Below are 25,645 nucleotides of genomic sequence, written 5' to 3' on the forward strand. Positions count from 1 at the left end.
CAGAATACAAAATGGTGGATTGACAGCATCAGATGTTTCTATTAGTCCAGTTAAAAAGCTGCTGTAACACATGTAAAGGCCCTGATCTCTGTTGTGTGATGATCAGAGCACTTCTGTCGTTATTCTCAGCCGGACACACAGCAAGTGTAAGTTCTTCGCATGCTTGTTCATTTCTGAGCTTGTTTTTAATGATTTTGATTTGTATTAAATTTAAACAATTGACAAATGGTGTAGGAGATTCACTGATTTCTGTTTTGTTTTATATTACAGATATTCGGACCACCTGCGCCCCTTGTTGTGAACACCTGATATGTATATTTTGAATAGACTCTAGAGAATGATATATCAATAATTTGAAAAGACTTATCTGACCTGAGAGGGATAATGATGGTTATGGGAGTGATGGTGGTGTTATCACATCGTTTATAAGGATAACCTTGTCTAATTCATCTACCTGTTAATGAATTCATAGTAAACTCATAGGAGGTCACTACGACCTTGGAGGTATTTGCGGCATTGGCTACCCCCATTCCGGGTACCCGGTCTGGGTTCCTGGAATAGGGAAATACCAGGCCATTCCGACCTTTGAGGGCCCGGTATTTCCCCATTCCAGGAATCCATCCCCATTCCCATTCGAGCCCCCATTGGGCTCAATGGGAATGGGGAGCATGCTAACAACAGGCCCGTTAATGACGGGCCCGTTGTTAGCATGCTGGTCTGCTCACGGGACCCGCTAAGGACGCTTAGCGGGTCCCGCGAGGAGTATTCGTAATGAGGCGGTAGGGGGTTAATGGGGCCGGCAGCTCTACTGGCCCCGTTAACCCCCTACTGCGAATCTCGTAATGACCCCCATAGACTTTACTGCTCCATCTGTGGTTACAACTATAGAGCCTGGTCATGTAATCCATACATACACCGCTGAGGTTGCCCAGCTTTGACTCACTTGCTGGTCAGGTGGATCTTCGGCGTGATCCCATAATCTCCAAAGAGGGTCACAAAGACATTGGCATCCGTCCCGGCTCCTCGTACATCCCCGGTCACGCACACAACTTCATAAACTGTGGGCAGAAAAGAAAAGTTATAGACAGGAATCTTAGGGAGGACCCAAAACAAGTGCATGCCCTCACAATATTTCTGCCAAATGTGTTTCCACTTCCCACCCAATCAAAAGCTTTTTCCTGACGAACCTTAGCCCGCACCGGCTGCAATCACAGGCCCTTTCTACGCATATTCTAGTGTCTATGCCGGATCCTCTAAGTGTCTGTTTTTAAGTGATTATATTTCTACAAATATGTTGACAGTCATTTTGTATCGCTATTAAGGAACGGAAAGTACTTCCTCCTTGACACACTCCCCATACAGTTATTTTCATCATAATATTATCCTTCATGACCTTATATGTCGATATTCATCACTTTGGCATCTGAAATGGTAAAGGATTCATACATATGCCTTAAAAATATAGTGTCCAACCATTCTTAATGTAGACCAGTTCATGATGACTGGCAAACTTTCCAACAGGGTCCAGCTAGTGATTGCGCTACGAGGGGGTGGCCAATTAGGCTTGATCGTTCGGAGTATCTCAATTGTTACCTTTCTGTGCATTTCAGACATTGTGGGTATGTTAGGAATAGAAACAGGATAGAATAGAACTTTTCAATAAAAGCCTTAAAGGTCATGTGACAGTGATTTGATTTAAGAAATAACCAGTTTCCACGGCCTTACCAGGTGGTAACAGCCTGTGGCCCAAGTTAATAGGCCTCAGTAGAGCAATATCAGATATCAGGGTGAGTTGTGGGTGGGGCAGCCACAGTCCAGCAGGGTTCAGGCCAGGTGAGCATTGTGGGTGGGTATGAGCAGCTTTCCGCCTGCTCTGAATACAGGATTGGATCATGAGATGAAGTCTGCATTGTGAACAACCTGATTAGCTGATGCATCTGCCCAGGGTACTAATTGCTAAATAGACTATCTGGGATAAAACAGCAATGCAGTGACAATATCCTTCTATGTATGCACAATGTCCATGTGTGGTTTCACTCAAATTTAAACAATGAAATGTAAAATCTTTCGTTTCAGGAATGGGGAAACAAGAAATTACAAATAGGAATTGTAACAATAAAAGCAACTCCTGTCACAATGTTGGGAATGCATGGAGGCATGTCCTAAAATTCAGCCGAGGACATGGAATGTGGGGTTAACACCCTATTCGACGGGCCGGAACGGCTGTTAAGGCCATTAGCACCTCGGGTTACCAAAGCGGCAAACCAGATTGCTAAAACCTTTTTAAAGACTGTCCTTCATTCAGCGCAAGTCCTGTTGAACGAAGGAAAATCCTTTTCCAGGATGGTCACCATGGAAAGGGAAGGCAGAGCTCCGTGCAGAGCCCATCTTCCCTTACCATGGCAGCCAACCTGAGCGCTCAGGATGGCGGGGAGCAGCTGCAGGCGGCCGACAGTGACGCTGCCGCCAAGAGGTAAGTGGAGGGAGGAGGGAATGGGTGGTATATTTATAAAAATACAAAATAGCAGCACGCGGCAGGGAGGCAGCCTGCAGGTTCCGTAGAACGCGGGCTGAGATCAGAGATTTCCCTGGGTGCTAATGTTTCTTAGTGAGCAGAACTTTAGATATAAAACACTTTTTTCTTGATGCATATTAGGGACATTTCCAGGTTCCTCAAGAATGAACTAGAGAAAGAACAAAATCCTGCAGGAGAAATGGTAAAAGGCACTTTGGGTGATTTGCAGGATTGTAGCGATTGGATCTGCGGAATATCAAGGGTGCTAATGGATGTTCATTAACTGTAATGCAATGAACGCTAATAAGCCAGACTTCTGCTGGGGGAGCTAGTGGTTCCTACACATTCAAGTGCAATGCCCACATGTTGGGCATCAGGAAGAGATTGCACTAAAATCAGACGTCCAATCTCCCCGATGTGTCAATCCTGGCTGACTTTTGCTTAATAGGTTTTGGGAGTAAGTGATTTGAGGGTTCATTTGTTTTGCTTGAAATGCTAATGGATACCCTGTATGGTCTTGGTGTCTGAGGATCGTGTCTGGAACCGGCTGTTAATGTTCAGTTGTATCATATGTGCTCTCCGGAGGATAGCTCAGAGTCAAGGCGCTCGTCTTGGAAGCAGGACGACGCAGAGCAACACAGGTTAAATACATGGGTCCGTGCTTAGAAACCTCTGGGTATTAAGCGTGTTATAATAACCAACTATAATTATAGGTCATGCAGTAGGACTTAGAGCACTGCAGGTTTTTTATTTGGTGTTTTTAGGTGGGTAGAGGTTGGCCAACATTTCTGTTTGCGGCTATTTAGGCTGTCTGAGCACGTGACACTCAGCAATTGCAAACTGGTGTAAGCTTTGAATATAAGAGCGGTCTTTGTGTAGTGATATGGGGTATGCAGTGATGATAGGGCAGTAAGGAACATCAACCTTTTGGTGCCAGCTCGAGGTGCCCCGTTCTTTTGTTTACTCGTGAGCGCTCAGAATTAGGAGCCTAAGGGCTAGCAGCAGCACTGTCTCTGCATAAATATAATCATTTTAGTACATATTTGCATACTTTTCTTCATATCTGCAGGATTGGTGCAGGAGAGCTTTCTGCAGAACAGGGCTCGGTCACATCGACAACTCACCACCCCCTTGGACTCAAACTCATCGGCTTCACTTTCAGGAAAGTTGGCCGGTTATTGAGTTTCTCAAATAACAGATATTTCCTTGTTTTTTTAATACATTCCCCATAATAATCACAAAAGCCTTTTGTAATCTAAAGGAGAGAGATTACCTGGATGGCAGAAGCCACGCTATTCTGGTACCTTTCCACTGAAAATTATTTTGTTAGGAACCAGGCCTGTTATACCGTTTGGTCACATGAATATCCAAATTCCCGAACACCTTTGCCTCAGTTTGATTTGCTTGTGCTGGGCCATACCAAGTGGTACCGTCCTAGTCCAATGCCACCCTCCATGCCCTGCTAGATTCCTTGGCAAGGCTCCTACAACAACTGTCACTGCAGCAGGGTGACGCAGTGACTGCAAATCTGACCCAGAGGAGCTAGGACTATGAACATTGGTGGGGTGAGGGCCCAGGACCACAAGCTAGTGATTCCCCAATCCTGAAGTGTCAACTCGGGGCAGCGGCACTCCTATGCAATACCCCGGGTTCGAGCTGGTCAGTTTGCTGGAAGGCCCCCACTTCCAATGTGGCTCTTTTGGAGGGTAATCAGGAGGTGCCGGGAGTAGTTGTTCACACTACTCCAAAGGGTCGAAGCACCCTTGCAGGTCTTCTGTGAGCGATACAAAAGCATGGGTCCGAAGGGACAACAGCAGGATCAAGGTGCCAAACCTTCCAACACGTCTCCGGCAGTTCCACAAGTCTGCTTTAGCGTTTCAGGATACCTGGCTCCTTCTGCAGTTCGGAGAGAACTTTAGTTGATCGCCCTGGAATGGATGCAGAGCCCCTCCTCTTATCCAAGAATCGTTTCACGCTCAAATTTGGGATAACCAATGGAAGATTATGAATTTGAGGTGTTTAAGAAAAGACTAAATCAGTGATTCCCCCCCCCCCCCGAAGTGTGCCTGAAATAAACCTTTAATGTTTCTAGCAATTATTGTATAGAATTTCAGAAAGACAAAGGATTTGTTATTCCTATTATTTCTTCTTTAGGGTCACTACTCAAAGTGCTACACTTGTGGAACACAGTGCTTTAGAGCTTTAAAATAAATCCTGAACAAGAAAGACAGCCACTCCAGAAACAAAGAGCCACATGGCACTGGCCACAGCCCGGGTCCCTAGCAACCCCAAAATGACGTCCCTGTATAAATGGCAGGATGTGTTCACAATAGTGTCTTTGAAATGGATGCATCAATCACAATCACCTGTGGCAAAGATGAATTTGCATGAGTGAATTTAGCCAATTTAAAATGTTCATATTTTAAAAATGTTTTTCGCTTACACTAGCCAAGCCTGTGGGGTGGCATGCCTTGACAGAATACCACCTGATTTGAACTCTATCATGGCTTCTCTGGGATTGCTGCACCCGCTTTGTCTGTTTGAATCCTCTTGAGCTGGATTAAAATGCTAAGTGATCAAAAGCGGTACAGGAGCACAGTGTATTTGTGTGGCTAGCATTCTCTGCAGGTCTACACAAAATGGAGGCCAATGTAAAATGAATGTCGCCAGCCTGCTGGAGAGTAGTTTTAAGAGGACCACTGAACGTTAAATTATACTGCAAGAAAGAAAAAACAGAAAGCATTTTGTTACAGTTCCTTCCCTGAGGCCAAATACATGTGAGTGCTTGGGGCCTCTATCCCCAAACAAGAGCAGGAAGGAAAAGCAGGCTCATGGGTCAATGTTGAAGGTAATAAAAATAGAAAAGATATTCTATTACTCCTGAGACCTTTAGAAACAAAAAATATCAGTGACTGAGCGGATTGATAAGTTCTTCCTCTCTGCATCTCACCCTCTATTTTAGAGTCCCGTTATAGGAACTAAACCTAAGCTGTGAAGCAGCTAACCCTTCCCCTAGGGGCAAGACCCACTACTATGCCAGACGGAGATTCCATCCTCCTATTTATACAGGTAATTTTACTTATCGTTTGACCACTCCAGTTAAGCGAGTCCTCAAATAACAGCTCAGAATCACAAATCCTCGGGAACTGAACCGATGTAAATATTTTACAGGTTGAGAATCACCAATAAATGTGTAACTCGCACCCGAGATGAGATTCCCTACTAAATTCAGGACCACATCGTTTTTGAAGTTCACTCCACGGGCTAGTTCAGGTAATAAAGTTTCTAGGTCCGGTCAGAGATTAAAACTTAATCATAGAGATTTAATTAAGCAATAATAGCTTACTTTCTCTTTTGTTTATTTTTATCAACAGTTACATTTTAAAAAGCAGATGCTTTTTCACTGTCTACAATAAATTGGAACTATTTTCAACTAGACACAATACTTGTACGTCTTGTTTTACTGTAATAAGAGTCAAGCGACAATACTCCTGATGAAAGTTCCTAAACAACAGAAGGTAACTGAAACATGTCGAGTTTATTAATGTGGTCAATGTGTTAACCATCTAGATTTAAAATTCCAATTTAAGAATATATATTACACTGAGACGTCTATTAAATTAAATTCTCAGTCGTAAGTAATAACTTGATCTACTTAGATAACTGCCTATTCAAGAAGGATGTCTTTGTCACCCCTGATTTGTATTTTTATACAGTGTTTTAATATTTCAAGTTTTTGGATAAATCAAATTTTATATGTAATTCTGAATAAAATAAATATGTGTAAATTGAAACAGCATTGATATAATGTTTGTAACTTTTGATAAGAGCTATCTACCTCTTGCTTAGATAATTTCCAATTATCCATTAAAAGGTAGAGCTTCAACTACGGTGGACCTTATGGGATTCCCCTCTAAATGTTTAGTGAAGGTAATGAAAGGACATCATTTATGTCCAGTCGTACACTTGTTTTGATGCAGGTTTTAAAAGATTATGTTCCATAAATCCAAGGAAATCCAATAATCCATATGAGGTTGCCGGTAGTACCGATTCTGACCCTTCATTTCCTCTCCCTGAAATTGGGATTCTCTTTGCCGCATAATGAATGTGGTTTCATCACACTGTCCCCTTCAATTAAAACCATGCCAGAGCACATCCACAAGCGAATTTCCAACTTTCTGCAGGCTTACATTGTGGCCTAATTTCTTTCATATGAACTCCTTGAACACAGGGAAAATAAAAGAGGAGACACGAACTACAATGGAATACGGCTGTATTTGCGTGCAACCTTTCGACGGGCGAGCAGGATTCAGCAAACCGCTCACTTCTAGTTCGTCCTTATAGATGAGAAACAAAGGCACTGGAGATGAAATAAGATTGGATTGCAGTGTGTAGTCTCCATCCAATACTGGATTCCAACATTCAATAAGCTCTCCCGTCCAAGAGCAGACAATGTGAAGCGATGATGCGATTACATCATTTTGTCACTGTTGCTGCCAAAGTGAAAAGGCTTTGCGGATAAATGCTTGGCTCTTGTGCAGCACGATCAATGGTATCATTCTTATTCAAACCGTTGTATCGTGCTGCAAGACTAAGCTTGGACCCTTTGTATTCATTTTGATGAATTTGCATTCAGCTTTATGGAAAACTTGATCCTATGTTTGGATTGCATGTCCTGACCTTGGAAAGACCATTGGGAAAGGGCATGGGGTGATCTTATGATTAGCCTTGGAGTTGGCAGTAGGACTGTCCTTGGGTTGGTGTTGACATATTGGGATTGACATTGGAGTTGGACTTTGGTCTGTCACTGGGGCTGGCCAATGAATTAGCCTTGGGGTTGGCCCTTGGGCTGGCCTTGGGTATGCCATTTGGTGTGGCTTTGGGTCACGGCACAGAAAGTGGACCTCTAATCTGATACGAAATATAACCATGTCAGAACGCTGTAAGATTGTGAGCAGTGGAGGAGGGCCGCTGGCGCTCTCCCATTCCACTTACTTCATTTACGTGCTGTTATCCATCCCACCGCCCCACTGAAACAACTCACAAGCAGTCAGAGCACCTAGACATAAACAGTGCCTGCCTTGTTCATTGGTTTACATTGGACTACTGAGATATTCCGGAATTCGAAATGTTCAAGGTGAAAAAACAAAAGCCATTTCAATGAAAATGACTTTCGGTTTTCACTCCCCCGAATATTTCTGCCAACCCACTGCCCCCCACACCCTGCTTACCTCTTGATGGTACACCTCCTTGTGTGCTATTGTGTCCTGCATCCCTCTGCAACGACGGTACCCTTCACTTGCGTGAATGGGAGCAGAAGCGGCAGGGTACTTTAAAAAAAATCTTTATTGAATCAGAAGCGGGAGACACCCCTGCCACCCTAAACAACATTATAGTGAACAAGGGTGCAGGGGACACCCCTGCAGCCCCCACAGCCGCTGTTAACTACAATGACACTGAATGGGGGATTTATTCGAAATTTTCATCTGTAGTGATTTTAATACAGCCGATTTTTGAATATATCTCCCATTCATTTTTTTTTTTAATTTGAAATAATGTACAGATTTCCGTTTACATCGAGGTCCTTCAAGTCTCGCCCTCTAAAAGCTTATTTTGTTCAACTATCCACACATGTTCACCTCTTGTAAAAAGGATGTTGGATCTCGCCCAGCTTCTCCTCTGCTTTCACTCCACTCTCGCCAGCACTTCACGCTCCGCAGTAAAGTCCCAGCATGCCCATGGTGTAAGCGCACAATGAGTAAATAGCATGCTCCTATGACTCAACTTCATTATATCCATACCTGATAATACTGGGTACTGTAATATCATGTCATCCTTTCATCACGGGACTCCTCGCGATCCTCTCGTGATGAAAGGGTGAATGGAATGCAATGACGGCGGCGGAGAATGCGAGCTTCAAACTAGTTTGTCCGTTACTGCCTCAGCTGTGGGGCCTGATCGCATATACTAAACCTGCCATAGAAATAAATGTAAATCTACCTTATTCTATCTGTCTCCTCGCCTAATTCGACCACTTCAAGTGGCGACGAGGATTAATTCAGGCCCCACCGCCCCATTTCACGACAGCGCTGCTGCTAGCAGCTGCATAATCTGCAATTCCCCTACATATCTTTACGAGCGTAGAGCAGGCCTCGCAGCCGCTTCGGAAGCCGTGGCTGGGCCACTCCGCTCCAACGATCAGCTGCTACATGAGCATGTAGCAGGCCACCCGCTTCGGAAGCCGTGGTTGGGCCGCTCCGCTCCAATAATCAGCTGCTACATGAGCGTGTAGCAGGCCACGCAGCTGTATCATAAGCTGTGGCCGCTCCGCTCCAACTGATCCTGCCTCTGCAATCCGCAACGCCGGAGCGTTAATTATCAAGTGAGTGCCGTGCTGACTCTGTCTGTTCCCTGCACTTGTTGCGTGTTGTTTTCCTTCCGTGTGGAAATCCATGGACACGCCCATTTCCTGCATCTGATTTTACTGTATTACATGTTATACAAGTGCAGAAATATACACAGGAACAAGCAGAAAATACAATATTCATATTTGCACTGCATTAAGTCAAAAGAAAAAAAATTAAATACAATTGGGGCAGTACAAAACACCAGGCTGGACATATATCTTGCTGCCCTGTGTTATATGGACAATAATATTGTGTGAAAAATAAAAAGATAAGTCCTACTGTTAATTTTAGTCATCTACTACACCTCTGTAGCTTTTCTCCACTATCACCATGTCCTTCAACAGTGTGTCACCACCGATGTTTTTTTTTGTCAGATGTTGGTGACCCAGTCATTCCATGGAAAAGGTGGATAAAATCATTCGAACATTATGCCGGTGTTGTATGTGGTCAAAATTGTAGCGTGGAAAAAAGGAAAACTCTGTTGATGCACTGTCTGGGCCCAGCAGGGCAGGAGAAATTTGAAGATCTGCCAGATCTGCCTTCTGATGAAGATATTGACCTCAATGAGTATGAACGTTCAGTGAAGAAAATGGGAAAACACTATGAAAAAAATTGAGTACCATTTTGGAACGGTATAAGTTTGGCAAAAGGACTCAAGGAGAAAGTGAAAGTGTAGAACAATATATTACCAATTTGAGGAAATTAGCTAAAACATGCAATTTCAATACCCAACTAGATGAGAGATTTAGAGACCAATTCATGTTGGAATATAGGAGTAGTAAAGTAAGAGAGAGGTTATGGGCTGAAGATAATCCCAATTTAGACACAGTTTTGCGAGTAGCCAAGGAAGTAGAGCACACTGAGAAATGTGTCAAGGAATTAGAGAGCAGAATGCAAACTGTTGAAATTAAACATGAAACATGAATGGGTTTCACCTTTGGTAGTGTTAAGAAAAAAATCTGGAAAACTGAGAATATGTGTAGACATGAGAGAATTAAATAAAAGTGTAATTCCAGACAGACATCCACTCCCTAATATACAAGAGATCGTGTCCACCATCGGGCCTTCGAAATATTTTTCTACTCTTGATCTAACATTGGCTTACCATCAAGTTAAATTGCATAAAGAATCAAAATAAATGACAGCATTCATGACACCAGATGGATTATACCAATACAGAAGAATGCCTTTTGGGCTAGTGTCAGCTGCTTCAGTTTTTCAAAGGATTATGCACAACCTGTTTGAAAATGAGGAAGGAATTGTGTGTTTACAAGATGACATTTTAGTGCATGGCATTGATCAAAAGGTACATAATGAAAGGTTACACCGTGTTTATAAGAAATTATATGAAGGTGGAATGACTCTCAGTAGAGACAAATGTAACATCAATCGCAGTGAGATTGAATATCTGGGACATACCATTTCTGCTGGGGGCATAAGGCCAAAGAAACAACTAGCTGATGCCATAGTGAACATGCCTAGACCCAAAACAAAGGAAGAAGTACGTACATTCATTGGGGTGGCAGAGTACTATTCGAAGTTTATCAAGGGTTTTGCTGTGCATTCAGTTCCACTTCGTGAACTGTTAAAAATGAAAACATTTGAATGGGATGTAGAATGTGAAGAAGAATTTGAAAATATCAAGTCGGAATTAAACAAGGCACCATCGTTAAAGAATTTCAAGAGTGGTATTAAGACTATAATTACAACAGATGCTAGCAACTTGGGCTTAGGCGCTGTCGTGACCCAGGAAGTTGACGGGAAAGAAGTCTTAATTGCTTTTGCATCAAGGTTGTTAAAAGGTGCAGAAAAGTCATACGCTGCAATAGAAAAAGAAATTTTGGCAATCAAATGGGCAACAGAGAAATTCAGGAATTTTATCTGGGGAGTGGAGGTGGAAATTCACACTGACCATAAACTGTTAATACATGTTATTATGAATAAAGGATTGGATAATGTGTCAAACAGAATCAAGAGATGAGTCATACTTTTACATGAATATAACTGTAATGTACGATATGTACCAGGAGTGAAAAATCGTGCTGCAGACTCTCTGTCACGTCTCACTAACAACTCTGAGACAGACGATGGAAGTGAAGTGAATTCAGAACTTATCTTGAATATAGAAACGCTATCCATATCTAAAACAGAATGGGAGGAAGCAGAAAATAAAGATGAAGATATGGGTCGATTGAGACAAATTATTCAAAGCAGTGAGAACCTTAGGAAGACTAAGTTCGAAGAATGTAATCTCATGGAATATTGGAGCGTTGCAGATGAACTCAATGTGATGAATGACAGAGTTATGAGAGGAGATCGAATAATTCCATCTGTGACTCTACGACAAAAGATCATTGAATTGGGTCACGAAGGACATCAAGGAATAGTGAAGACCAAACAGAGAATACGTGATGATTATTGGTGGCCAGGATGCGATTTGCAGATCGAGAGAACCATCAGAGATTGTATCCTTTGTAATGAGAGTGACAGAGTGTGTGTGGGTGCAAAATACCCTATGGTAATAACGAGTATTCCAGGAAAAGTCTGGGATGAAGTAGGCATGGATATACTAGGGCCTATTTATTGTGATGGTAAGCAGAAATTTTGTTTAGTGGTCATTGATCTGTTGACCAGGTGGGTAGATGTTTCAATTAAACCTAACATAAATGCAAGGATGATTATAGATTTCATGTCGGAAATATGTGCTAGAGAAGGTTTCCCGAGAAGCATATTAACGGACAATGGTGTCCAATTTAGATCAAAAGAAATGGAAAAGTTCTGTACTGAAAACTCTATTGTGCATAAAAGGAGTGCAATATACCACCCGCAAACGAATGGAGTAGTTGAGAGATTCAACAAAATACTCAAGGACGCCATTCGTTGGGCCTGGGCTAATAATCTGAACTGGGAAGAAGCGGTAAAAGGAAAAATAATTGCTCATCGCTTCACGCCCATAATACTACTGGGTTATCACCTTTTGAGTTGAGTAGAGGACGTAGAGCAAACACCAAATTGTCTCCATCCTGGTTGGGGAGGGAGATGGTTGTTAGGAAAGACTTTGGAGAGGTAGTGGAGAATATTAGGAACAGACAGATAAGGAACAAAACAGCTCATGACAGTCATGTGAAAAAGGACAAAGGTGATGAAGATCCCAAAGTAGGAAGTCTGGTGAGAATTAAACTACCCCCAGTGATGAGAGATGGACCTTGCAAATGGTCCCAGCCAGTGAGTGTGATTGAAGTTTACAAACATGCAGTGAGAGTACAAGATGGAAGAGTCTGGAATATGGAGAGGGTATGTGTGATCAAACCATGCAAAAATGTGATAACAAATGAGCCGATACACGAAGGACAAGCAAGTTGTAAGGGGAATGAGAATGTGGAGGAGAATGATAGGCATGTGAGACCTATGTTAGATTGCATGGGGGAACGGGTGAGGACTACATCGAATAGGAATGCATTGTCAAAATTTTCCTTGCCAAGAATAAAATCAGATCTTTCACGAGTGTCAAGAACAGGAAGGATAATCCGCAAACCGGATCATTTGGAAGACTTTATTTAAGGGCATGGAAGATACTGAAGAAACTCATTAGACTGTTTTGAATGACAATAGGTTAAGGAGGGGAGATGTGTAATATCATGTCATCCTTTCATCACGGGACTCCTCGCGAGCCTCTCGTGATGAAAGGGTGAATGGAATGCAATGACGGCGGCGGAGAATGCGAGCTTCAAACTAGTTTGTCCGTTACTGCCTCAGCTGTGGGGCCTGATCGCATATACTAAACCTGCGTAGAAATAAATATAAATCTACCTTATCCTATCTGTCTCCTCGCCTAATTCGACCACTTCAGGTACACAACCAAACATCAATACCAGCTCGCTTCCAGTGGCAGAAAAAGACCGGGGGCTTCTGGGATTAACAGATAATACACAACTCAGCAAGAACTGTGGACGAAGAGAAATCCCCCGGGCAGGATATTACCCAGAATGCTGGTTGGTTTTTAAATTCATGTCATGCGCATGAAAATGCATTTCAGTTTTGGTGTGTCCAAAATGGTGTAAAATAATAAGAAATAAACAGAACATGTACTGTGCAGCCCTCGTAGTTCCTTTTTGCTGAACCGAAGACCACAGAGTTATGGGGCATCACTACACTACACATCCCACTTGCCTCTACGGATTGCAATGATAGCTATCATTCACCAATATCATGGGAGTCATTTTATGGAAGGGTTAAGAACTGAGGTGACTACCCCTCAACCCCCCAGCCCAATAGGCAAACATGTGGCTGCAGGTCACACACAGATGCCTGAAGTGAACCCATAGACTGCCGAGCTGTCTCGCCGGTTTAGGATGCAATCAAGTTCCCTATTAATCACCATGGAAATGTGTGCCTTACTACGTCCAGCATTTAGGGTTGCACATGGATTATGGGGGTGTATATGAAATAGCGGGGTGTCTCCCTCTGGGATAGGGGCAGGGCCTATGTTATCATGCCTACACAGAGGTCGCACACTGAGCAGGTACTCAGTTCCAGTCATTTTATTTTCCCTGCTCACATTTTTTCTCTACTTTTTAGAGCCAATTTCACCTCTTCATTATTCCTCCCTATAAAAGTTACAGCTAAATTGAAATCTGTTGGGCCTTACAGTCACAAAGCTTTAGTCGCGGGGAGATGATGGGGGTCCTGCTAACACCAAGGAATGATGTCTCCTCACACCCCATCGCCCCTGTTTTTTGGAAAATGTGTTAAGTTGTTATTTCCGGGTAAATACTGAGACTTTGTAGTTCCGAAAGGTTAGGGCTATTTTAATGTTAGGTGGCTCTTTGGGATGCATGTCATGCCATGACGTCACTGGGCAAGATGTGCGGTTGGTAATGCCCACTTGAGTGAGTTGCTGTTTCCCGACAGGTTGCTTTCCCTGAACCATGGCCTCTCCGGACTAGTTTATCGGGCGTCACTAGGGAGAGGCAGGAAAAGGTGGCAGGAGACCTGTAATACGCTGGCTACCCACGCCCTGTATAGCGCTCTGCTGAGCAATGTCCGGCCTTTAAACAATGAAATAAAATGAAACATAGGTAAGGTGGGAGACGGGGCGGGTGAAGGTTGAGTGAGGGCACGGCAGAGAGTGGGATCTATGTGGACGGGAGCGGAGCCTAGTGGGAGATAAAGGGGGTGCGGGTGGGGAGAATGATGAGCTGATGGGTGGGGGTGGCTATGGTGTGCCCCGCACATGCGACGGGTCAGGGGGAGAGCAGGTGCATGAAATGTGATTCCCCACGGCATCAAAGCTGGACCCGAGAACCAGGCTTTCGCTTGAGTGGCCTGTGGGAATTCACATAGATGAGAAAAGTTGCAGAAGGAGCCTCAGAGATTAGTCATATGGACTACTGCATTGCACTCGTGCAGGGGGGGATACTTCAAGGAAATGTATTAGCAAACTCCAGGTGGCACAGAATTGGTAGTAAAAGTGATCATTTCCAAGCTGCTCTCTGGAACCTGCTGTGTTCAACTTCAAATTTCGTACAGAATCTTCAAATGCATCCACGGGGCTTCCCCGCCTACCTCAACTTCAAATTTCGTACAGAATCTTCAAATGCATCCACGGGGCTTCCCCGCCTACCTCAAGGATAGCATGAACTGGTACACCCCAGGACTGCCTAGTCATCTTTAGGACTCTGTCAGACCAGAGGAGATAACATTTCAGGCTTGGGGCACAGGCTTTGGAATAAATGACCAAATTCTCTTCATGACAGCACATGTCTTTCAATGTTGAGGCCCCTATTGAAGGTGCATCTGGTCGGGTAGGTGTTAGGTATTGGATTCCAGTGCGGTTAGGATCAGCGATTAGTGCCGACTGATTTCCCCAAGGCGATGTGTACATGTTTCAATGGACTGACCGACAGAGGAAAGAATGAAAAGGAATATGGGGCACCGCTGTCTTTTGCCTTTTTCATCCACTTGGATTTCGACCTGACCGGGCCGCAACCACTTGACACATGCCACACCATACTCCCGCCTACCCTATCTCCCACTGGGGACACAGTTCCATCACTTTTCTGGGTACACCACTAACACTGTTCCTTAATTAACCGCTCTATAATGCAATCTCCTTTCACTTCCCTACTTTATCTCTTTGTCCTTAGATTGAACAAGTTTCTGACACCGCAAAAGCGCACTATCTAGTGTTTGTTTTGCAGATCCGCCTCAGCGTCTGGACACTGACTCCGTTGCTGGCGGTGCGCGGTACAAATACCTTTAACATTATCATTAACATTTGTTTAAATTAGGTCCTCATTGGGATTAAGATGGTGTCACATTTACAAACCAGGTATTGAAATTAGAAGAGGCAATTCTCACTCTTCTACAAAAATAACCAGGTACCAGAGAACGGTGTGGTTTGTCACGGCACACTCTTTTGGCTGTACGCATACATGTCATATGTTTTTCCCGCACCAAAAAATCAATGTACCTCGTTGAAAAACGTCGACCTATAAGATTATTTTGATTGCAATTCATGTAAGCACGCACAATCTGTCTAAAAGACTGCATGCAATATTGTTATCTCAGGTCAACTGTAACGTAATAATGTAACCTAATAAGAACATTATATGTGGTACAAAGTACCCTCCAACTGTAGGGGGTAAAAATATTCGGCCTTGTACATCTTTTTTGTTATTGAATTCCGTGGTGACTTGTAATATCCTATTTACATACTGTAGAGTCTATTCTATTCTATTTCTACAATACATGGCCACACATTGTCCTCCCCTTCAAAACCTGGCCTCTTGCTTAATCTAACATACACTATCTTCCAGTTGATGGTACAGGTAATCAATGTAGAATCTGTTTGGATAAAAGAAAAAGGCCTTCAGGCAGCATGTAAAATGTTGCTGAAAAATAGTTTAAGCAGCGTAATAAAAAAAGCATCCAGGGCCTGTTTTGTGGTTTGAAAATAAATGATAACATGCAGATAGATTCTTGCGCTTCGGTGTTAAACTCGGGCTACACAAAACAAACATACTAATATAAACAGTGCCGCATAAATAATTGGCTGTAAAGTCTTAACTTCTATTTTAGAAAGAATCCGAGAAGCTGGTTGCAACTTTACAGAGGTTCTGCAATGACAGAAGCTGCAGACATTGTGACATCACAACTGGGTAAAGAGGGCTGCTAACAGCCCCCCAGCCTGATCTTAAGGTAGGCCCAAGCAAATCGAGCGCCTTAGTGAGGGCTCAGGGTGGTTAGCAGCCATATACTCCCACGAACATGGGAGTGATCGCTCTTTGCATCTCCTGGACCGATGCGGGGTGCAAATTTATTTTTCTGGGGCGCCAGGCTTTGCAAGTATTGCACCCGAAAAACTTTCATTAAAAAAATTAAAACAAAAGGGAGTAAGTCCCTTTTTTATTTCCATTCTGATGGCAAGGTAGCTCTGGCAGTTTAGATGATGAGGGCCATTGGCAGATAAGGCAAGTGGGGCAGTGTGCGAAGTGTGGAGGTGGGGTGCAGGATTCTGTGGGGGCTGGTAGGGACTAGGAGAAGTAAATAGGGGGCAACAAAATGTCAGGCGATGCACTGGGGTGACTAAGCGAAGGCAGGCTTACGCCCATGTTCCTGGCCACGTCATAGATCTGACGAACTCCCCTGGATGCAAATAATTGCCTACAGTTACAGTAGTGATGTAGTTTTCTTATTACAGGTTAGTAGCGATGTCACATCTAGCCTGTAATGAGAACATTATTCATAGGATTGTATGCAGATATTGCAGGCTGCCATATATATCTTATGTGAAAATCACATCACTACTCTGGTTACTTTACAGTTGATTCATGATGTCTCAATGTCTGCAGCCAGCATCAGCACACTGCATGGAGTAAAACTGACAGTACAACTTATATTATGGCTTTCACCCCGTGGCGGGGGGCTGACTTGGCTGGTAACGGCCCTCCAGCCTGAGCCTAGGTAGGCCCAAGCGAAGTGAGGTCCTCGGCGAGGGCTAGGGCCGTTACTGGCCATGTGCGCCCCTGCCACAGGGGGGAAAGCTATTCACACGCCAGAGTTTATCCGGGGTGCAAATGGTTTATTTTTTTTCTCATAGATTGGCTGCGCTTATTGCGTGACGCTGATCTCCAGAGAAAAAAAAACAAATAAAAACAAGATGGCTGCTGCCATAGGAAAAAGGGATTAGGTCCCTTTTCCATTTCTATGGCAGTGGCAGGCAGCAGGAGGGGGACTGGGATCGGAACACAAACCTCAGGTCCAACAGGTAAGTGGGGAGGGAAGAGGTTTATTTTGTTTTGGGGGTGTGGGGAGGTAACAGGGAGAAACTCCCTGTTGCCTCACTACATTCCACAAAAGAAAGATGGTGCCACCCGCGGAAGGGCTTTGGACAGAGAATGTGTGTTCTCACCCACTATTCCAGCCACCTGATTGGCTGAGTTCCCTTCCCAGGTGTGAATGTGGATTCAAGGACAGAAGTAGAGAGCAAGGTACGTTTTCAAGCTTTATACTCCGGAGCAACACACATTCTGCATCACATTTCATCTCCAACCATTCTCCTTGCTCGTGGCTCTACCTCACGTCACAGCCCCTTATGTTCCATGACTCAAGGCAGAGCCACGAGAGCGAGATACTATAAAAACACTTAATGCAATGAATAGCTTTTCAGATTTCTTTCTGTTTCTTAGTCAAGTCACAGTTATCAGTTCGACAGGTTTCTCTGCTTTATTAAACTGAGAATAAAGTAGTTGCCATATTTTTAGAGTCTGTCCGGTTATTTGGTCTGAGATCTTTATTGGTAATTCCATCTAGCATGAGAGACGCTTCAAGGTGCTAGAGCTCAAACCTGCCTTGCCTTGGAAGGGGGATGTTTATATATTAACCAAAACTGCTTCAAGTAACTATTAATTCGAGAGGGAGTGGCTTAATTGAACACATCTGTGTTGACATCTCTTGAAGGTGGCAATAGTGACCTTGGAAGACCAAGACTTGCTTTTCTCTTCAGAGAGGCAAACTGTACTAATCCCTCACTAGGGAAGTCATCAAAACTTCCTTTAGTTAAATTAGTGTCTATGTGCTGATTAACCAATATAAATTGTTGTATGGGGTACGGGGGTAACCTAGCATCCAGTTTAGTGATTGTGTGCTGTCCGTTCCTGTGTTCACCTGCAGTGCTGCTATTAAAGATTTAACAAACTAACGTAACCCAAGATTCTAATTACAGAGTCTGATTTCTTCTACATCGGTAATAAATGTTATGTTGGAAGGGCTGTTCCGAGGTGAACGTCTAATTCATAGCTTAACAATACCATTTCATGTCCTTTAAGACTCAATCTGACGTTTGTTAAATGATTGTTATTTGTGATGATGGAACTGGTCTAAGTTGTGCAATTGTTATTGGCAACAGTGATTGTAAACTTAATGATTTTGAAAGCTTGTATTTTTTATTTCATTACATCTCTTTATTCAGTGAAATATGTTTTACATCTGAGTTTGACTATGGGTTGCTGAATTGTATTTTTCCGACTCTAGTGTGAGACCACTGCCACTTTTTTTCATCATGTTTATAACTTTTCAAATACTTCCCGATAGTTTGCCAAATTGCACTCATCACACAAAATATGTGATAACTAAGTTTGTTGCATATTTCTCAAAGATAACAAATGCTATTGGCATATAAAATTTGGGAATTCCCAGGGAAAGTGCAATATAACCTTAGCCATCCCGCAGCCATGGCAGCAGTAGATTATGTAAAAAATATAGGTCCACATCAATATTATTTATTTATTTTATGTTTTTATCTGTATAGCACATAAACAGCCCAAAGGCATTGTTGCGCTGTTACATAGGTAAGTAAGTTCCTTAGCTACAGTGGTGCAACAGAAGTATTGGAGATTTAAGCAACGGAAAGGTGGGTTAGTTACAAGTTACAGGAATCAATTACGTTTGTGCATGGCAAAGCATGTGAGGCGTACATAGATAGGTTGGTAGTATGCTGGAGTGAAATACAGAGCAGGGGTGCGGGGAGAGGCTAGTTAAACAACCAGGTTTTGAGTGCCTTGTGGCAGGCTGGGTGTGAGGGTTCATTTCTGAGGGTGAGTGGCAGGGAGTTCCATTGTCTGGCAGCAATGAAAGGGAAGCTTGATCCGTACGCACCAAGCCTGAAGTTCATATGTCTGTTCTCCCTTGTCTTCACCCCTTAATTACACTGTTAAAACTGCAGAATCGCTGCAAGGCCTATTTGCTATCTCCCAAACTGGTAAATGTATTTTTTACTCACTTACTCTGCCTGTGCAGACTATTATCGCCTCCGAATTTCCAGGGCTCTGAGCGACTGTTTGTGTTTTCCCCTTGTTCCCACCCTCCTTGAGCGCTTTGAAACACTTGCCTGTGTATAGGCGCTATATAAATAAACAATACCACACCATACCATACCAAGCTGGCACCGCCGGCTTTGGCTCGTTTGACCCTGCGGATTAGGATTCAGTGGGAGTATGGTGTTCTCGCAGGTCTGGAGGAGCCCATTCTCACTACTTTTGAGGAAAGGTAGGCGGGAGCTGTGTGTAAAATGCACTTGTGAGTGATGGCGAGAATTTTGAATAGGACGCGTACTTTAAGGGAAGCCAATGTGCTTTGTGTGTGGTGGCGGATATGTGTTCTCTTTTAGGGATCTTAAGAGCAGCTCTAAGGGCATTGTTTTGTTTTGTTTGGAGTTTCTTTATGTTTTTGATGTAGTGCCAGCAAAGAGGATGTTACAATAATCCAGTCTGGAGCCTATTATGGCTCTGGTGATGGAGAGGCAGTTTTCGGTGGATATAAATGGTTTGGCTGCGTTGATCAGTTTGGTGAAATAGGCAAATAGGCAGCTGAAGAGGCAATCGCACTGACTTGACAAGACACGGATAGGGTGATATCAAGGTAGACCGATAAGGTTTTAACTGATTAGGACACAGGGATCTGTTTGTTATCGACTGTAAAGGCGGTGTATTGGTTGATAAGTTTATTTAGGGTTTCCTAGGAACCTACTAGAAGGATTTCAGTCTTATTGCCATTGAGGCAAAGATGGTTGGCTGACATCCAGGCCTGAATAGTGGAGTAAGCAGTGTTGAGGGACTTGGCGTCAGATTCGTAGTTGCCCGAGAGTGGGAGTAGAACTTGGGTGTTATCTGCATAGTTGGTGTAAACTAAACCAATGGCGTCCAGGATGTCTAATAGAGGCTTAGTGAAAATGTTGTAGAGAGTGGGAGAGATACGGGATCCCTGAAGGACTCTGCAGTAGATGGTGGCGGGGGCTGCACAGGCCTGGTCTGAAAACACTCTCCTGGCTCTTCCTTGCAGGAAGGATCTGATCCTGACTGTGGCATTGGGTGAAAAGTGCGCTGATGATGTGAGATGATGGCATATAATATTGTGGTCTACTAGGGCGAATGCAGCTGATAAGACCAGGAGGAGGAGTAGAGTAGGCTTGTCTTCATCTTTTATATCATCAAGTTGGTTTTTGAGGTCAAGCAGAGCAGATTCTGTGTCGTGGCCATGGGCAAAAGCCAGATTGACATAGGCCTGTGATTTGGTTGGATTCAAGGAAGTGTTGGACCTGAGTGTAGGCTGCTTTGACAATGATTTGTAAGAGTAACAGGACTGTGGTTATGGGGCTGTAGTTGTTGGTGGAGACTGGGTCGATTGATGCCTTTACAGGAGCGGTCGCACCCAAGCTTCCTTGAGGCTAGGAGGGACCAGACCCGAGGCAAAGGAGGCGTTGATAAATGCAGCGAGAAATGGACCCAGTGTTTTGGCACAGTCTTTAATGATCGTGGCTGAACAGTCATCCCCTTTGCAGTTTTAAATTTGAGTGGGTTGGTTTGCCAAGTGGAGAGGGTGGTACGTTTGCTGGAGCGGCGTTCCAGGAGCTCTGGGGTGAACCAGGCGTTTGCATGTCTGATGGTTTTGATGTTCCTGGCTGTCAGTGCCGCTACGGCATTGACTGCATTTTTTAGAGTTGAGATGTATAGATCAGCTAGAATGGTGGTGTTGTTAGAGAAAGGAGGTCTGAGAACGGAAATTTCACGATAAGGCAGTAGCCTCTCTTTAGTTAGTTTCCTTGAACAGTGAGTTGGGGCAGGCGGTAGTGGAGTGGTGAGAGGTTTTTGTTCCATGGGCATAGGGATGGAAATATGTATGATATGGTGGTCAGTCCAGGGGCAGGGGGCGTTGGAGCAAATGGATGGGCACAAAGTGTGGTCAGCTATCCAATCCAGGATGCGGCCTTTGGAGTGTGTGGGGTTGGTAATCAATTAATCACAACTATTACATACTAACATATTTATGACTGTAAAACCCTGCCATCCATATGTACAACTGTGTAAACCATAGTGTCACCAACCAGATAGAACAAACACTGAGGTATTTATCTTTTCAAAGCTAAATTAAAACTACAGTATTCAGTTGCCAGAGCTATGATTGTAAGATGCATGGTCAACGAGCTTATGTTTGGTGATTTATTTATTTATTTCAATTTTTATAAAGCGCCACACGCCTGTGGGCCTCACAGAAGTCCTACTTCAGCAGACAAGCAGACAACCCCATGAGAATGTTGGCAGTCACCCACATGTCTCAAGCAGTTGCCTTGTGAATGTCTCATCTGCGATACTTGCTTCTGCGTAATAATCACTGTTTTATCATCCTAGAATAAATATTTCTTTTGGGGCTAAAATGCAAATAAAAGTTTCAGTATTGGAAAAAGATTGCCTGCACTGGGTTAATATGTTTTTTTAAAAAGTACATTATAATTGCTTATTAAATCTGGAAGTATTTTGCATGTTATGCCTGCATCAATCAACCTCTTACCTACCACCATCCTTCTCATGTTCTCCACTTGCCTCTATCATCCACTCATCCATCCATATGCAGTGCACACAAACATAGTAGTTGCATGTGTCAGATTTTGAATCGTTTTGAATTTCGCCCCATGTTCTTAGCGGACATTTCAGTTCTGTTAAAGAAATTGAAATGTACTGTACTTTCTGAGGATCGCAAACCGTCTTTGGCGGCAATATGTTTTTCAGATTCTAATGCAGAAATGATCATGTACTTATTAACAAATATATATTGGAAGGGCTGAAAACCCTTACAGTTAAAGGCAACCACTATCCCACCCCTGTTCAAAAAGTCATCTTTAGACCCTTTACTTATAAGCAGCAATAATAATAATTTAGCATTTATATAGCACTATGAACCCTCAGGTATCTGAGCGCTGCTTATTATTACCCATGGTGTGTGGTGCTCATTTATTCACCTCAGAAGGATGAAAGGCTGGGTTTGTCCCTGCCAGGATTCGAACCTCCGTCAGCAGGGTCTGCACAGATGTCAAAGCACTCGCTGTGCTATCGGACCGGATAGTTATTGAATAAACTGGTGTCAGGTCTGACTTAGCCAGACTAGTTAAGATTTTTAGAGAAAGTGGTCTCATTCCAGTTACAAGAGTTTGTGGCCGCCAACTCCATATTGAAAATGTTTCAGTCTGTCTTCCGCCTTAAGCATGGCACAGAGAAGCTTTACTTGCCGTGTGTTGCCATATTTTAGAAGAGGCGGCTTTACACTATTAGAAATGCTAGATCTGTCGGCCGCCTTTGATACAGTGAGACGCAATGTTCCTATTGACCGATTGGAAAATCCTGCAGTTTCAATCTTTCCCTCAGGGCTCTCCATTGTCCCCACTTTTGTTTAGTCTCTATATGAGATCCCTCTATGATATTTTTGAAAAAGGAAAGATTGGTTCCCAGCCTATGTAGACGACACACAAATATATATGAATCCTGTGAATCGTCCCATTGGCATTAACGTTCTGACAAATTGTCTAGAAGAGTTAGAATCTTGGATGCTGGAGAATGCACTGAAGCTCAATCTCAAGGACATTTTATTTGGGCCAAAAAATTAATTCCTTAGTCTAGATGAACCCTTGTCCTCCATAACTTTATTTGATATTCCCGTAAAGAATGCAACCAGAGTCAAATCCTTCCTTTTGTTATTGGCAACGAGATCTTGGTTTGGATGAGCAAGTCAATCATTTGGTGAGATCTTCCCTTTAACTTCGGTTGCTGCGTAGGGCCGTTCCATTTATTGAGTCTGATTACCTTGCAGGTGTGGTCGACGCCTTGATAAATTCAAATATTGATTATTGCAGCTGGCTATATATAGGCATTCCAGAATATCATATTAAGCGATTGCAAAGAGTTCCGAATGCAGGAGTTCGCTTGATCTGCATTCCTTTGCATCACAATTCCATGTCTGCCGTTCCCTGCATTGGTTACTGGCGAGACGAGGGGTTGATTTTAAGATCCTCTACCTGAGGTACAAATGTGTGTATGGACTAGACCTATTCTACTTTCAGAATAAAATCTATAAGTAACTTACTTCGAGATCTTTACATTCAAAAACAAGATGTAATTGGCCTCGAAGTTTTGTAGGTTCTCCGTTGCAGCTCCAAGAGTGTGGAATTCTTTCCCCAGGATATCCGTGAGATGGAAAACCTTTGCTATACTGTAAAGCTATGAAGGCCTGGCTGTTCTGTTACCGTGTCTATCCATCATTAAGGAACAATTATGGCATAACATCGTTTTGCAACGTATTCTGCGCCGTGATGCAGTTTACGCTATTGGTGGCACGTTATAAATGCAAGTTACAAGTGACAATACTAGGTTAGGGTGTGTGCATTTACAGCACGCAGCATTTATTTGGATGCTGCAGTGTTAAGATTGCTCAACAATGGCAAAAGCCCTGACAACTGTGTAGTTCGGCACAAAAAAGATACTTGTGTGATTGTCTTTGGTGCTGGGGAGGCGGAAGTGGGGACTTGTATTATTATTGCATAGTTCCAACTATTTGCTATACCATCAACCCCTTCCCCAATAAGTACAAAAAAAGGAATAATCAGGATGAAGAAGATCCTACAAGTAAGCCAGTTGTGCCGTGCATGTATGTTTATTTTACATTGCCACAGTCCTTTTTTAGTTCATTCAACAATTTATTTTACAGGTCTTTCGATAAGCACGAAAGTTTTTTGGCATCAAACGAACAAAAGTGATTGTGAACGGTGGTAACACGGGTTAAGTGTCAACCTCTGATGTATTGAGGTTAAAACTCCACACTGAAGTACATTCCCTGTATAGATGTGATAGAGAAAGAACTATCAAGCAGGGAAAGTATACCTGAGGCTTGAAAATGGCCCCAGGGTTAGTTCACACAAGGTGTACACAACAGATATTTACACAACATACACAAGGGGGAAGATACAGTTGTGTCACGGGGATCGACACAGGTGTGTTTCGGCCAAAACATGGCTTGATTGAAGCCGGTCTATATGCTGGCCTTCGTCAGGAAAGGCACCATTGGTGGTGCTGTCCGTTGATTCTGTGGGTTTAAGAGAGGCAGTGAGGATCTTCAAAAAGGGGTGATTTAATTAATTTAGGATAGTATTAAATACTGGCCAAATTTGGCCATGGTGTTACATCTCATGGTGCAACTGAGAAACGGCTTACCTGCTGCTCTGGTGGCAGTGGCAAGCTGGGAAATATCCTCACGTGGTTGAAGGATAGTGTGTGCGTGATTGCACTTAGGAGTATGCCTGAGAGTGCTTCAGGCCGACATCTCTCGGGTTCCCGCTGACTGTGAAGGGCCACAGTGGGTCCCAGATCTGAGAGAAAGAGAATACAGGATCAGAATGCATGATCCTGGATAAGGATTCAGAGGAGTGGATTCGATGATGGTGAGAGAATCCTACTCGGGGTAGACTGCCCTCGAAGAGCATGGTGGTGGGTGAGTACGTGCCTACGAGGTGTAGATGTCTGACCAGTGGTTCATGTGGTCTGTGATGAGTACATCTCGGTGAGCAGGGTGGCTCCCACGGGGGTAGAGTCGTTCCGGTGCAGCGGTGGTCCATGGGGGTGGAACTAGCCGCATGTCGAAATCCTGTATGGCATCGGGAGTGCGCGAGCGCGCATCGAGTAGCGCTGAGGTCTAGGCAGGAAAATGACCGGTGAAAAGACTGAAATCGATGCAGTGAGACCGAGTGGGGAAAAAAAGGCACGAGGGGTGTGGAGGACTTAGAGTGCCTAAAGGTGCGCGCATGAAGTGGCGCTGAGGTGTAGTAGGGAGCACTATATTCAATGCAGTGAGATCGTGTTGGGATCTGGGGAGTGAGAAAAGGCACGTGGAAGGTGCGAAAATTCGAGTAATTAGGTGCCTCTATGTGGCGGTGTGGACACCTGAAATGCCTACTTTTAGTTATGAGTGGAGCCCGGCAGCAGGGTATAGTAAGTGCAGACTGGCAAGTCAAGTCAAAAAGGGGCGCGCTCTGGTCAACAATAAAAAGCTAAGGTGCTGTTCCCTGGCTATCTTACCGCAGTATGTCCGGCGTACCTCTGTATACGGGGTCCTCAGCTCGAAATGACACTGTGAGGAGAATGCTAGCTGCTGTGTAAATATACATTTTACAAGCTAGGTGGCAGCCAATCAAAAACGCGCATTGGAAGTACCCAATGGGTACAGGAAGGAGTTTGAACCAATCGCGTGTTGTCAAGAAGGTGGAGCATAATTGAACTACTCGAATGGTGGAGCATCATGGGAGGTGTGGTCCCAGAAACAGTGCTTGCAGGCTGAAGCAATGCTGAATGGGATGCACTGAATGCAAAATGTGGAAAAGGGTGTGTAGAAAAGGCAAACCGGT

The 25,645-nt window shown here is 43.7% G+C and overlaps 1 protein-coding gene across 2 annotated transcripts in view; it reads right to left on the bottom strand.

Moving 5' to 3' along the window:
* The window catches only part of LOXHD1 (lipoxygenase homology PLAT domains 1), a 1,234,736-nt gene that overhangs the window by 766,677 nt on the left and 442,414 nt on the right, over positions 1-25,645 (bottom strand). For both annotated transcript variants that reach the window (XM_069626921.1, XM_069626920.1), the window contains one exon: positions 944-1,058. In XM_069626921.1, coding sequence (XP_069483022.1) covers positions 944-1,058 — 115 coding nt within the window. The remainder of the gene's footprint in view (positions 1-943; positions 1,059-25,645) is intronic.

The sequence above is a fragment of the Ambystoma mexicanum genome, chromosome 6p (assembly GCF_040938575.1).
Source record: "Ambystoma mexicanum isolate Mex_15411 chromosome 6p, UKY_AmexF1_1, whole genome shotgun sequence".
NCBI lineage: Eukaryota > Metazoa > Chordata > Amphibia > Caudata > Ambystomatidae > Ambystoma > Ambystoma mexicanum.